General features: G+C 37.5%; 1 protein-coding gene across 8 annotated transcripts in view; it reads left to right on the top strand.

The window, feature by feature from the left end:
- The window catches only part of LOC122565838, a 74070-nt gene that overhangs the window by 37574 nt on the left and 22635 nt on the right, over positions 1-13861 (top strand). For all 8 annotated transcript variants that reach the window (XM_043722245.1, XM_043722241.1, XM_043722246.1 and 5 more), the window contains exon 7: positions 12107-12350. In XM_043722245.1, the coding sequence (XP_043578180.1) occupies positions 12107-12350 (244 nt within the window). The remainder of the gene's footprint in view (positions 1-12106; positions 12351-13861) is intronic.

Genomic DNA, 13861 nt, shown 5'->3' with positions numbered 1-13861 from the left:
ACGTGTATTTTAAGCGATGCTTGTAATTGCGTTGAACGAACTTGTGCCCTCGATTTTTCGTTTCGAGAATTCTATCTTTTGAATGTATCTGTGCAAGATATTAAAAAGAAGATGGTTTAGAGATTCATCGAAATAACACTTGAACTGACCTATATTTTTTAGATTCCTATTGTTAATCAAGATTTGCGGACGATTGGCAGTTCGACGCTCTAAGATTTTGCATCTTATGAAGATTTCTAGATATGTAATACGTACGGACTTTTGGGTGCGGTCACATCAATAGGTGTGTAACTTAACTTAGGTGTAAGGTAACTTAATACCTTACTTCATAAGGAAATATTTTGATTTAAACTTTACGTTGTTTCTATCTGGTATAAGTGGATTTAATCTGCAGACGTTCAGTTAATCTGACACTAACTGCAACTATAATTTCATTCCGATAAACGAAGTTCTGCTGCAGTTGCATAACGCCCGATTGCTTCGTTTTCGCAGCGCGCGGGTAATGGGCGATACATGTTCATGAATAAACAATAGAAGAAACGTACTTTCGTTGCTTTACGTACTTTCAGTAGCAACAACGTTGATATACGAAAATACTTATACTTCTACTAACCTGAAAAATTCTTCTTTCCGCTTTTATCCCTTTCCACTTATCCGCATCAACCAGGAATCCAGATTCAGGGAACATTAATTTCTGCTCTATATTTCTTCTCCTTCTTTCTGGGAGGTCGCTTCGATGGCGCCCTCTAGACTTTGGCCCGCTGCCAGCTTCTCTTCTCTCCCTTTTTTGGTCGCCTTTTCCAACGTCGCTTGCTGCTCGTTTGTTACCCTTTTTCCTTTTTGTTCCCCTCGTTTCTTGCTTACCTACGTTCTTGTCGAAACGATTACGTAAGTTTTTCCGCCCTCGGATCGAACCAAACAACCGAACGTTTTCACGACGCTTTGAGTATCTGCGGCAGCCATTTTTGTTTCTGCCGGAAGCAGGGACAACGTGACACGGGAGGGACCCGTTGGTAGCGTGATCTCTGTGGAAAGAGGAAGAAAAGCCAGGAATTCGACCTCCGAGGCTACGGGTCGATAACCCTACGCGTTTACTGTTCGCTCTGACTGTTGGGAAGAATAGAGGCAGAGGAATAGGAAGCAGCTGATGTCGCTTAGGGTGAGGCGATCTCGTTCGATCCACTGAAAAATGGGACGTTTCGTGAGTCCTTTCCGGTGATTTAAGGTCTCGTTTGATGAAACCAAATATAAGGAGGTTTTTCTGTAATATTATTCGGTTGATTGAAATAAATTCGCACGCTAAATGTTGTTCGTACACTTACAACTCTATTTCAATATATTAACTCGATTCTCTCAAATTACTGATTGTTGAATTATATACATGTACAGTACCAAACAAAAGTATTAGCAGAGCTGGGATTTTCGTGCAAAATTCTTTGTAAATTCGTAGAGACTGTGATTCTCTATTTAGTTTCTTTTGTAAAATATAACCACCGACTCTAATGTTTAAGTGCACCATGAATCATGAATCTTAAAAATATCCATAATAAAAAAAAAAAGGTAAAATACATAAAAAACATTTTAGGGCATTTGTTACGCCGCGGGAAGTTCCTCTATTCAAACTGATCGTCATCTTTTAGAGTTAGTTCTTTTAAAAAAGAAACAGAGATTGCTGAAATAAAGATTGTATTGAATTTATATGAGCAAGGAAAATTTTATTTATATCCTCGGGAGCTTACTGACCGGGAAAAGAGAAAAATCGTCGATATAATAAAAAAAGAAATTAAAGCTGCATCCTCGGATATATGATATGATACAGATACGATATAAAGAATTCTGAGGCGGTCCTTTTTTTAAATTTTAATCTTCTGTGGGAAATTGCGTGGAAAACTGTTACATTCGCGTGCTTTTTCATTGTAATTATGCTAAAAGTTTGAAGAAATAGAAAGAAATACGAGTGGATGCTTTTAGAGAGTTTTAAAACTAAAAATTACGCGTAATGGCAAGTGGAATCACTTCTGTCCAAGCCTTTTTAATTAGAAGACTATAAACGCGAGTGAATTTTCGTGTGCAAATAACTTTTAAACTATGCAGATGCAAAAACGCGATGCTTTAATAACTCTTGGAAATTACTTATGTAGGCATTCGTCTTGCTTACATTCCATTTCTTTAGAAAAACATACATTTGCATAAACATTCGTAGCCTACTTATAACCTATGACTTGTAAAATTGTAGTGGTAACATTAATTCAATTGTGCAGTATTTAGGTAACCAAACTTTAGACAGAAACTTTCCCAACTTTCTGTTATAATAATATGCAATATGGATACAAGGAAAGAAAATATTTAGAGTTGAAATTCATAAATAAAGGCCTGCCATTTTTCACTTTCTTCCTCTCTCGGCTCGTGATCAATCGCTTCATAGTTCTCTCCGTGGAATTTCAGTGAACTCATCCAAGGATATTAAAAAAATTGACTTTCGTTGCTCGGAAAAGGGTATTCCCAGCAGCTTGCCGATCTTATCGAATTCAAAGGGGTAAACGGTCGATTTACAAGAGGCAGCTGGTGCATTCGAAAGTGAAGAATATTTTTTGTATATTGGTTGGCGGCGTAATGGTTGGCATAGGAGAGAGTTTGAAATCGACGATTTCAAGTGCCATATCCTAGTGCTGGTATCCACTGGTTTAACAATACTGTACTATCTCTTTTTCTCTTTTCCTCCTTTCTGATCTCTTTGTTCTTCAGGCATGCCGTATTGATCGGCGAACACTGGCAGTCGAGTCGGGATAACTCGGTGTTGGACTTACACTTATGTATACATACACAAGCATGTGTTCTGGTTCCTGTACGCCGCGATATAATTATGCAGGTATAGAAGAATTAACTTTTGGCTAAAAAGAAATACGATGTTAGGTGTAACAATGATTTTATGACTCCAACAAACAACAAATTACAGTGTCAACAAATAATATTTTATAGATAAGTCATTTTTACGTGACGATTACCTACTTTTTTTTTAGATACCTACTTATTTTTAAGAATAATTAATATCTTATTCTTATTCTTAAGAACCAGGTCATAGCTTTATCACGTTATTTCACAAATTCTGCTGTACTATGTACTAGATAGCTGTGTAGGTGTATTTACGAGATAGTACAACTGCAGTCTCTTTTTAACGGAGTCATTTAAATCTGTTTGCAATATCGTCCATTAAATTGTTTATTCTATACTTACGTTTAAAACTATAATATTTAATACCTAAATAAATCATGAAAGAAACAACGAATCGCATGAGCTTAAAGGTGATCGTCCTGTGATTATCACGTGGCAAATACGTGAACTAACTGAATGCAGACAGTGTGAGTGCGCGAGCATTTCTCACCGAACCTCGAGATTAAGCTTTGAATGGAATAAAGTCGACGGTTATCAAGTCGAAACGTGACAGGCAGCTTATTTGAATGACGCGTTCATGGACGATGATGTCGGTACGGAAGTATTCGCGTTACGCGCACCGTTAATCTCTGGTCTCCCGCTTGATTTTCGTGCAAAGCACAAGTAAAGGGTTGTTTCGTGCTCGACCACGAGTGGCTCCGCTCGTTAGAAACGCTCTTTCGTGCGTTTGTATGTACCTTGCCGCGACTGACATGAATTTCTTTGAGCGAAAAAAAGGTCGTTGTCGGTGTTTTAGGCAGACTTTAGCGAGAGATATTGATCGATGAATGGGACGAGGTTGTTCAAAATAGAATTCAAAGAGTTCTATCTTGTGTCATGTGGAAAATACATCGTCAATAATGATAATGACGATAACATCGCATTTTGTGAGAACGACATAATTTTAAGTTGGAGTTAAATTAGCACAAAAACTAATTTTTTGATATGTTTTATTCTTAATCTATTGATGTCTTTCTCTTCGTGTCTGTAATTTATTCTTCTCTCTAATAACTAACAATAAATTTTATAGAATTTGTCGGAATCACTCTTGTCGTATATCATATTCTCCTTGTTAACGAGCTTTTTTTGCAAAATTCTGTGTTTAAACTTTTGATAAATACATTTGATTCGTATAGTAATTCTGTATGTTCCTTACAAATCATGAGTAGGTCTTTTGCTCTTGCGAAACGGAGATCATTAAACTTCAGACTAGTTAGGAATGCCGAAGGCTCCCACAAAAACACCTGCTAACGTTGGACTTCTGCTTGGACACTTTATGATTCTAGATTTCTTCTGTCACATTCGTTTCAACATTTCTAATTACGTGTATCAGCCTGTTACAGATCGCAATGTGCTTACTTCTATAAATTCAATAATTCATTTCTAAACTGTGTTGCGAAGCTCGAATGTTCTATTCGCTAATTAAAGGGGAAAAGGTTGCTTTGTTTGCACAACTGCGCAGTTGCATCGTTATAACGTTGTAACGATGTCCTTGTCTTATCATAAATACATATTTCAGTAATTGAAAACGCTCCATTGTTAGTGTAGTTTACGTGTTGTGTATATTGCACAAATTATCTACGTATCATTCAACTACCTTTTGCGTGCTATATACTGGTTGACAACCGGTTGAGAACCACCTACCTTAGATCATTTCTTTGTAATAGCTTATATAAATATAGATATCCTCGATCAATCTAGCAATTCTCCATTATGTGAGTACTTTTTTTTACGATAATGTATTTTTTATTACCTCCACCAGATTTTTCACCAGTGACTAAATCAGTCTTTACTCATAGATAATTTTCTTGTCAGCTTCGACAATTTATCTCAAATCGGCATACTTTTCGTATCTCGGATGCCTAAAAAAGAAACGATAACGAGCCAGCTCGGACAAACAGCTTCCGACTGTCTAGCATGAAAGTTCTGGCAATTCTATGAATACATATGCTCGTCCTTCGACGATGTTGCAGAACTGCTCACCGGTCGGAAGGCGGGCCAACATTTCCGGTTTCGTTTGCGAAACGCTGCTGCGCCGAGCCAACAGCCATTTATCTCGTCTCGCGTAAACCACAACGAAATCATGCCGCCTTTTCCGTACCTCGCTACGAATCGACTCGTATCTCTGCACCTGCACTTGTGTGCACACATCAGCCATTACACGCGGCTGCACCTGTCAGGTGAAAGGAACCCAGAGAAAGGTTCGACGGTTTAGATCACTGTTATGTGCCTTTAGCCTTACTTAGGATATTACATTTTCATTGCGTTTCAGACATCGAACATTCAGTTTTATATATTTCACAATTGCGATATTCTATTCTTGGGGAGATAATTCCGATTAAATAATTGACCTCGTAACCCTTCAATGAAGAAGACTCAGCTCAGCACCAGAATATGGGACGAGAACTGGGTCGAATCTATCGGATACAGAAAGCAGTCGGTAGATGGAACGACTCGCGAGGAGAGCGACTTCGACAAAGGGACGCGCTCCTTTTGAATAGCTTTTAATGTACAGCTAGCGTGCATCGTTATCATGCCGTGGAATTGTTCGAAAAACGGATGAAATTTCGAAGTTAACGAGTTGTCCTTGGCGCAGATCTCCTAAGCAAGTTAGAAATACATACTGGAAGTCATGATAAAGCATGATTGAGAAAGTCACAAAGGAAGATTATTTTGTACAACTTTGATCGAGTTGTCGGAAGATCTTTAAAATTTGAACAAATTACGTATAACGAAATTGCTACCAAGTTTATATATTCCTTAAAATTTACTCAAGGATTTTAAGGAAAATATTGATTTCGCGCCGTTTCAACTGATTGAGACAAATCGAGATATTCCAAATTGAAACGAAGAAGAATGATTTGGGTGGATATTTTAATTTTATCGAGTTACGTCCATAATTTCCAAACATGCTTGTTTTATCATAATCGCTGCTCTAAGATCAGATGGTTTCTATGCTTATTTTTCAAGCCATCAACAACGTTTTCCTCCGCCTATTTTTGCGAAATTACTTTTTGTAACTTGCCGAGTACAATGCTAGCAATAAAGTGACAGGAGCTAGGTATAGTGGGCAGGACGTACACGTGAAAGTGGCAAGTGTGAATACCACGTAGGTATGCTCCTCGAAGGCCGAATGAGAATCCGTAATGTGTGGGCGCTCTTGGGCTTTCAGCCCACGTGCAACTACAACTACAGCTAGCGTTGCCACGTGCAGTGCCGCATACACTAGGGATGCGTAACACCGCCATTGATCCCCCATTACGGTGGAATTTACGGATTTTTTCATTCCCCTTTGACTTTTATTAATGACCGTAGCTTTACGATACGGATGAAACATTTACTATTTTTGAGAACTAATATTTTAGTTAACAATTTTAAGTACAGACGTATAGTCATAAAATGTGTACTTTCTCAGATTACATACTGCAACTATTTCTTTGTATTTTTGCTATCTAATTTTCACTTTAAATATCTACACTTCCGTCATTCAGTGTAATTCTACATTGAACTCAATATATATATATATATATATATATATATATATATATATATATATTATAGAATTCAACCTCGAGCATTTCGAAATGAATGTTACTCACGTAGAAGATACTTGGTTGTAAAGTTGCTGCGTGCGTTAGTTGGTCGTACGATCGATACGCCTTCGATACATCCCTGGCTATATTAAATTTTTTCCTGCCGACACTTCTGCGACCTCATATGGTATCCATTGAAGCATATTGCGCAGCGATCAATCACCATAGGTATTTGCAAATAGAAAGCTGATATTTACCATAATTACTAAGCTATCGTTGTGTGGTACATGCGAGTGAAATATGCGGGTAAATAAGGCTGCGTGTGACTTGCATCAGAATCGACAAAATATGCGTATAGAGTTTCTTACATCATTACAAAGTAAATACGGTACTTGAGTGATTCTGCCAAATGACTCACGCAATTAATTTCTTGGATTCAAACACAGGGAGAAACAATTTTTCCTTTAGTTTCTATCAGTCTGAAAATCTAACATCTATTTCTCTCTTTCTCTGACTTTGCTTGTACAGATCAAAGCATGAAGCTTCTTCTTATAGAATTAAATAAAATTATGAAGACGACACGTCTACACGCACTTTTGTACACATGTAAAAAGTTTTGTTCAATGATCTATAGGTAGAAAACTCTGAATCGTAACCTAATCGTCCATCTATCCGACGAACTATATTCTTTCTTCTCAAGCCCGAATAAGACGCGAGTAAACGCAAAAAGTTTAAGCGGAGAAAGAAGCGTTCGTTGAACTTTCGCCGCACCGGTGCGAGCTGTAACTTCATTAGGCTGTTTACTCGTTACCATCCACTTTGCTTCTAAGAAATGATTTCGCTTCGCAAAATGAACCGCTTCGTCCCCTTTGACGTGTTGCTTCGAACTTGCTTTATTGCTACGTGGTGCCTCGAACGGGAAAGACTTTCGCATTAATGGACCGTAAAATTAGTCGCATCGACTTTGAACAAAGTTATCGCAACCTCTGAGCGACATTAGCCCTTAATCGATGCTATCAACCTAATAACAATATCGATACGGGTGCGCTCTATAATATTTTTTGCTCCGCTATACCCATAGAATATATTGACAAAGTTTAGGTGGTTAAACTATGAGACACGTTGTATATTTTAGTAACATTCACGTATCGTTATCAAAAAATCATTAACCAAACTATCCGGATACTTGTGAGCAGTCGTGTATGTGCCCAGCATCTTCGCTTGGAAACCAACTTTAAAGGCTTCGATAATATCAGCGTCCAATCGATTCACCTCGATCGGATGGTGAAGCAAATTTAGAGCACAATGGCGAGCAGCATCCTCGAGACGCAATACATATCCGGCACATTATGGTCCCTGAGAAGATGGCAAAGCGGCGCAAATGCAAGACAGACGTCGTGAAGCATCGCGGATGCACATGTACTTACTTACCGCGGCGTAGAAGCCATCAGCGAGGTCTTTGGCCGCTCTAATGGCGGATGTAGCGTCTGTCTTTAACGTGGCTTTCCCCTAATTTGCGTCAATTGCCGACACGGATGCCAACCGAAGAGCGTAAGAATAGAAAAAGACATGACGGAGACGCGCAGCGCAAAGTACGTCGTAAAGTAATTGAAATTACTGTCTGTCACCGTGTCAGCCCCCGATATTCTGACATTCGAAACGAGCCAACGCGTATTACGTAACGCTTACTGTTGCACTTGGAAAGCGTGGTTCAGCCTTACTGACCACTGCTGCTCGTTGCTCGCAGACACGGAAATGCGGGTGTCCCGCGTTTCTTGCCAATAGCATTCCGTCAGCTTCGAGGAACGATGCGTTACCGAGAAACTGTGACATTTTATTTCATATACCGAGAAACTGTGACTTTCATTTTAGCAAACAAAAGCCCTTTAATGTTTGAAGAAAAACTTTAGCATTTTTGAACAAGAAATTACGTACATTTTATTATATATACGTACAAATTACAAATTTTTTCGTATTCTTCTTAAACTCACGAAATTTATTCGAACGATAGAGAAACGAGATTGGGCCAAAAGTGACCCAGAGAACGTAACAGAATTAATGCGTCCGGACGTGTAGTCGCGTTGACACGTAGGTACATATACCTATCTGTATAAGTACATACGCATTAAATTTCCCTTTGAAGCGTTTCCAACTACTGTCTTGTCCTATCGCGTGCAAGAACTTTAGCTAACGCGCTGACTTTCGTTGTAAAATATTAGGTGGGTGTGATATATTCTTTCTATCTTTCTTAATATAGCCCTGCTTATATATGGTGATCGTATGCAGTTTTTCATCGCGTTCATGCTGGGCATCCGCAATGATCACGATTGCAAATGGACGTCAATATCCACTATGGTTTATAATCGGTATTCATTTGCAATTGAGCAACTGTCGACCGTTAATGGTTGAAGCCGTTCTCATCGGACGTCGCGGTCACCCTTAAGGGCCAGGTATACATTGGCCGAAAGAACCCTCTTCTATCTGTGTATACTGGTTTCCGTTCTCTTCCATCTTGCCTTGACCTTTTTTGAACGATGCTCCGCTCTCTCATCTTTACGTGGAATTTTCAAATTTTCTGTCTTATTTGAATTGGTAATTGTTATGATCCTCGTCTTTAATTTAGTATTTTCATCTATGTAAAATACGTTGTATTAACCCTTTAATTACGGAGAAGTTTCGCTTGCATCGAAGAGACGGGAAATTGTTACTCTTCTTAAAAGATTTTCAAACAAAATTTTTCGAATTTAACATGAATTATGAATTTAATACGAAACGATTGGGTCGTAAAAATATAAAGATGGTGTAAAAACGACCTGGTTGATCGTCACTGGAAAGAGTCTCAGCCAGTTAGTTTGTTCGACGAAGTTGCAGGCTGAAAATAACTTTTTGCCATTCGAGCAAGCTCTCCGTTCTCATGAGCACGCATATGGTAAACCGTTGTTGGAACGTTAATATAACCAAAGGAGTACACGACGTGCGTAGGCCTACCACGCGTTCCTCTGTCTATCCTTTGTTTTTCAACGGCATTAGGTCCCGTTAGCGTCTTTGTATGCCATATGGAAATTTCACGCGAACATTCACAGAGCTCGTCGTTATGCATTTCACTTGTGCGTGCAGGACAATGCCATCTTGGAATGCGTGCTGCTTCGATTCGACTTTGTCTCTTTCACGCTTTGCCTTATTGACATCGATATATCCTTTTTCTTCTGTACGTTGTATCGTTTCGCACAGAAATTATATTATTATTCCCTAAATAAGTTAGACGGATATTCGATATTTTTAATTAACCATAAAGTGGATCTAAAGTTAATGAAAAATAAGAGGGGTATTGTAAAAGTAAAGAGTTTGGTTGGAAGTTTCAAATTCATTATAATAATAATTTGATGAAAGTTAATATTTCTTATATTAAAAATGTATTGAATATACCACAATAATCGAATAAATCAAGAAGGAGATTGGAAATTTTGGAACAGTAGAGTTTGTTGGTCTTCATTTCTGCAACACCCTATGCCCTATACAAATCTCTACAATGGGCGCGTTAAGATCACCTTTCAATCCCTCGGAACGAATTCATTGAAATACGACGAGACATTGGCAATGCTAATGGCCGAGTTAACATACAACCGTGTTCACGTGTCATATCGATCGTACGAACGTAGTCGTATGACTGGAGAGAGCTTCAGCCGAGTTAAGGTTAAAGACCATGATCGATTTTGAAAGGATTGTTTGACACGTTAACAACTGAAGAAATGTTGAAATATTACATCGAAGAATCAGCATTACAGGTCTGTACGTATCTAATTTTATTGACTGTAAACCATATATATGTAATTATTTATTTACTCATTTATTTATACCACAGCATAGTGAGAGATATTTTTATGTTGTCTGTACGATTTAGATATGTATCTTGTTTTTTTGGAAGAAAATGTTAACTTTTAACCTCTACAGATATGATACAGACTGCTTCATGCAACTGGACGAAGCTATATTTCAAGTATCTAAAGTCTTTAAGTATTTCTACAAAAGACACAAATGATCAACAAGTTCGATTTAAATGTTATCTTGTATTAATCAGATATTCGTTCATTAATTATATATATATTCGAGTTCCTACATGCGAACAAACTATTTTAAAAATTACAAGAAAACAATCATGCCAACATACATAGTTACATACAGAAAGCGTTATTTTATAGTTCAGTTTCGTTCCAGGGTTTATATAAAAACATAAACCACAAAGAACCATCTGACCTTATTTAAAATCGCTTGACTTCCATGCGCTTCCCACACGGGAATCACAATCGACGATTTCATTCTACCTTTCATTTGGCCTTCAACGCAGGTATTCTATGAGGTTGCCTCATTCTACCGAAGCTACGCCCCCGCATTTCCAGTAAGAAAATTAATCGATCATTTTCCGCGCGCTCATCCGCCATAGCACGCAAGCTCCGTGACATTGGAAAACGCTTTTAAACGGTTATTCTCCCGAGTAGTGCTTTCCGATGAGTGCGTATTGGATATTTCAGTCGGCCTTGATTACTTCCCTGGCGTCGTTTGACCATGATGTGTTGGGCCATCGATTCGTGTCTTTAACTCTGTATAATTTCTAACGTTGTATATGCTTAGAAACTACCTCCTATCTCATATATTTATATTTATTTAATATTATATATATATATATATATATATATATATATATATAATATTCTATTCTAAATCTAAATCTAATATTCAATCTAATATCATGAAATTTATTTTAACATTTATTTACTTCTCTTATAAAAGAGAGCAAAATCTTTCAAAAGAGAGCAAAAGTTCTATCGAAATTATTGTACTATAAAAATATTATATAAGTAAGTAACTTTATTCATAGCAGAAATGTTACATATTTATTCGTAGTACTTTACACCTACACTTTACGTAATTTCAAAGAGTTTTATAAGTTCTTATGTAATATCTATAATATTCTGTAGTATTCTTCTGTTATTAAATTTCGACATAAAGCATTGTAGCAAAAGATATTACTAGACCTTGAATATAATTTACAAAATTACGTAAAAGATGGAGCAATGTTCCACGGGATTTTAAATGATTTTTGTGCTTCGCAACAACGTGTACCTTTTCAGTAATATATTAACAGAATTACAAAATATTTAACGGGCAAGAAATTCAAGCATGTAATAGAGACAGATTATATATACATGTTGCTTTCGTTCATTATAGTCAATTGTGAGAAAAAAAGACCTCATCGAAATACAACGATTACGTTACTCGAACGTGAATTACGTATCATGGAAGTCATAAACAGGATCGCGAGGTTCTCACGTTTAATATATGGGATATGTTTAATAGGGTATTTTGCTAAGAATAATTGAATAAATTAGAGCGAATAATTTCAACGTTGCATGTAAATTTTCAGCTGGTATGTTTACACTGTCTATCTACGTGTAGTAAAATTCACAGTATATTTTTAAAAATTCATAGTAATTTTTTGCTGCCACTTCTGTAACACAGTGCAAATTTTAAATTGTCTCAAATCGTCCCTCTGCTTATAATAACGAGAAATTGTAAATTCTCCGGATTAGGAAACAGGAATAATTGCACGAATTTACTGATGAAAAAAAATTGTTACTTTACAGCCGCCGGAGAACGAGTTGCAGAAAGTTGGCGAACGCGTGCCCAGCGAGCACGAACTCAGAGTGCAGAGGTCTCTGCAACGACTGAACGTCCCGGATTGGTACAAGAATTCTCCCGCGGCTCGCGATGGTTTCCGGTTAAAGAGGCACTCCGACGCGTCGCAACACGGAGGATGGCGTGCATTGGGCTCGAAAACCACTTCCCTCTCGTCCCTTTCATCGTCTTCCAATAGACAGCCGACTACAGGTAAGCATCCTCTTAATGATCTTTTTATATTAATCTTTCTTGTTCGCGAGTTTGTTCGTATTTGTTTAAGATATTTCTGAGGATTATAGAAAAATAAATGAACAAACACTCGAGTACGAGTCCTCAAATGCCGTGAACAAACATTAAAGCACAAAGCTTTAAGATTATATATCACGGAGCTCAATATTACTTTGTGCAACATCTTTTGAATATTTATTCACGATTATTCAGAAGTGAATGCAGTCTTCTAAAGATATTACTCCGTAAAAGTTCTTTTTTGCGAGAGAGTTTAATGGCTCTTGCTTTGAAATTATATAACATTGACTGGTATAAGGATCTCTTGAAGAAGATTCTCTTAACGCTTCAAACATAATAAATATAACTTCTACAATCTTCCTTGAGATATACAATTTGTTTTGCTATAAAAAGAAAACAAAGAATATTAAATGTAGTATTTATTATATCTTGAAAGCCACAAATTTTAATATAGTTCTTTACAATGCTTTATGTTAGTATGAAGGAATTCGTATCGATTACATATCTTTTTTTCTTAATTTCCTTTCCTATATTTAATTTATTTCTTCTTGCTTTCTCGCTTCACACTTTATTTCCCCCTGAGACAAAAACTTCTCCCCGACCTCCTCACTGCAGTTGGAAAACAGTTTAATACAAACGGAAAGTAGCGAAAAGTTGATATCAGGTTCTTCGAAATGTTATGAGCGAAAGAAAAAGAGGGCACAATAGCTGCCTATTGGAAACGATTCGCAATGAAACGGCGCAACACCAAGCAAATCGAACTCTTCTTCGAATGAAAAGGCGAGCAACATCCGAAATTAGCACGTAACGAGAGCCGAGTGTCGGCCAATTTCATTTATCCTCGTGTTTGCATCTCCCTCGTTTCTCAAGCGACATAGTCTCGCGGATATTCTCTGGCTACGGTGAGTAACTGCTAATAGGAAGTGGCTAATAAATTTAGCAGGGTAGGTTAACTCGATTAATTCGGCCTTGCCGGGTAGTCGTCTGCTAACGACAAAGTCGAGGTCTATCCCGCCACGTTGTTGGCTGACTGCAATAGCAGCGCAGATCCCTTCTTTCGCAGGGTGGTTGGGAAACGTTCAAGGACGTTTCTAACGAGAGAATGCGATTTGTTAAGGAAGGGCTCTAATTATCAGATTTAAAGGGCTGGTGCCAATATGAGCTGCTGGTGCGGATCTGACGCTCGGTTGGTAGTCCGAAAAGGGCAAAGTTCGTTGAGACACTTTTTTTTAATGACGTCTGACCACGATTCATCATGCTCTCGGCAGTTTTGATTTTAACAGATTTATGGAAGATTATCTTTCGTAGTTTTTTAAAAGATTATAAATTTTATTAATCTTCCCCTCTTCTTCCCTTCTTCTTTCGATTGTTATTGCATCTTTCATATTGATTTTCATTGTTCCTTCGGATCTTAAGAAAACTCGTAATTGACAAACAAAATTCTTTTTTTATTCTTTTTTTTCTAAATACAGACC

Source organism: Bombus pyrosoma, linkage group LG3 (assembly GCF_014825855.1).
Source record: "Bombus pyrosoma isolate SC7728 linkage group LG3, ASM1482585v1, whole genome shotgun sequence".
NCBI classification, from domain to species: domain Eukaryota; kingdom Metazoa; phylum Arthropoda; class Insecta; order Hymenoptera; family Apidae; genus Bombus; species Bombus pyrosoma.
The sequence above is the reverse complement of the archived record's forward strand: the minus strand, read 5'-3'. Positions and strand labels throughout refer to the sequence as shown.